The sequence below is a fragment of the Neofelis nebulosa genome, chromosome X (assembly GCF_028018385.1).
Source record: "Neofelis nebulosa isolate mNeoNeb1 chromosome X, mNeoNeb1.pri, whole genome shotgun sequence".
Lineage (NCBI taxonomy): Eukaryota > Metazoa > Chordata > Mammalia > Carnivora > Felidae > Neofelis > Neofelis nebulosa.
In genome coordinates, this window is record NC_080800.1 from 126,599,193 (window position 1) to 126,600,676 (window position 1,484).

General features: G+C 49.7%; 1 protein-coding gene across 1 annotated transcript; it reads left to right on the plus strand.

Annotated features, from left to right (window-relative positions):
• Nucleotides 1–991: 991 nt before the first annotated feature.
• On the plus strand, nucleotides 992–1,262 carry LOC131502168 (small ribosomal subunit protein uS14-like). The gene is given in 2 exon segments (XM_058712747.1): nucleotides 992–1,048; nucleotides 1,050–1,262. Coding segments are annotated over 2 exon segments (270 nt in total).
• The last annotated feature ends 222 nt before the right edge of the window (nucleotides 1,263–1,484 follow it).

A 1,484-nucleotide genomic window follows, 5' to 3' on the forward strand; every position in this document is an offset into this window, starting at 1 on the left:
GGTGATCTAGTAAGTTTCTCTGAGTCCTGTGAGCTGCTCCACCAAATTAATCCGGCCCATGGAGAGGGTCTTGGAAACCTCTGCAGTGGCAGTGGGTCTGCCAGTACTTACTTAGCTCATGATGGATGGCCTCAGTCACATAGGTACTTGATGGCCCATGGCCAGTTTCTTTTTTTTTTTTTAGCGCTTATTGATTTGTTTTGAGACAGAGCACGCACAGAGAGAGAGAGAGAGAGAATCCCAAGTCAGCACAGAGCCCGACGTGAGCCTCCATCTCACCAATTGTGAGATCATGACCTGAGTTGAAATCAACACTCAGACACTTAACCCACTGAGCCACCCAGGCACCAACACCCCTCCCCCACAGTCAGCTTCTAAGTCTGTATCGTGGCCCAGTAACATGATGGCAGCTGCTTTATTGTTAAGGTTGATTTACTTTTGAGACAGAACAAGCAGGAGAGGGGCAGAGAGAGAGGGAGACAGAAGATCCAAACCAGATTGGGCTGACAGCGCAGAGCCCAGTGCGGGGCTTGAGCTCACGAACCTCGAGATCATGACCCGAGCAGAAGTCTGACGCTTAACGGACTGAGCCACCCAGGCGCCCAATAGCTGCTTTTTGAAGAGTAAGTACCTCTGCCACAGAAGATAGGGCCTTGCTCCAGACCTTTATGGGTCTGTGCTGGGATCCTTCCACTGAGGTTTCCCAGACTCTTCACAGCATCATTATTATCTACCACGGACAGATCCTCTCGAGCCTTTAGGTTGGCTGTGTCTTATGGCTGTAATGGCACAGCAGTTTGCTCTGCGCCCCACTCAAAACAGGTCATGCCTGTGTGTCCCAAGACCTGCTTGAGCAGACATTCCACCAATTCAGTGATCTACTCAGCATCATGCCAAATACATCCCTTTCCTTGTTGGAGTTAGTGGCTGTTTCCTTTTGCCATCAGAAAACCCTAACAGCCTTTTGCCTCGTTGAGTCCGAGAGAACAAAATGGGTCACCAGCAGCTCTACTGGAGCCACTGGAGGAAATTTGGCCAGGGTTCTCAGTTCTTGCTGAATCTGCTTAAACCACCACAGTCTGATCCGGAAACCCGGCCTTAATGTGTGCCGCCGGTGTTTCCATCAGTGCTTGAAAGACCCAGGCTTCATTAAGTTGGATTTAGTGAACTTCCTTGAATGGGTCATCCAAGAGACCTACCTTAACTGCACAGATCCAAGATGCCTACCTTACTGCTATCTCATTGTACATAAAATAAAATAAAACCACTTCAATGAGGACTCCTGGGTGACTCAGTCAGTTAAGCATCTGACTTTGGCTCAGGTCATGATCTCACGGTTTGTGAGTTTGAGTCCCGCATGGGGTGAGCTTGAGCCCTGCATCGGATGAACACAAGCCCCGCTTCAGATAAGCCCCAAATCTCTCTCTCTCTCTCTCTCTCTCTCTCTCTCTCTCTCTCTCTCTCTCCCCCCCTTGCTCACTTGC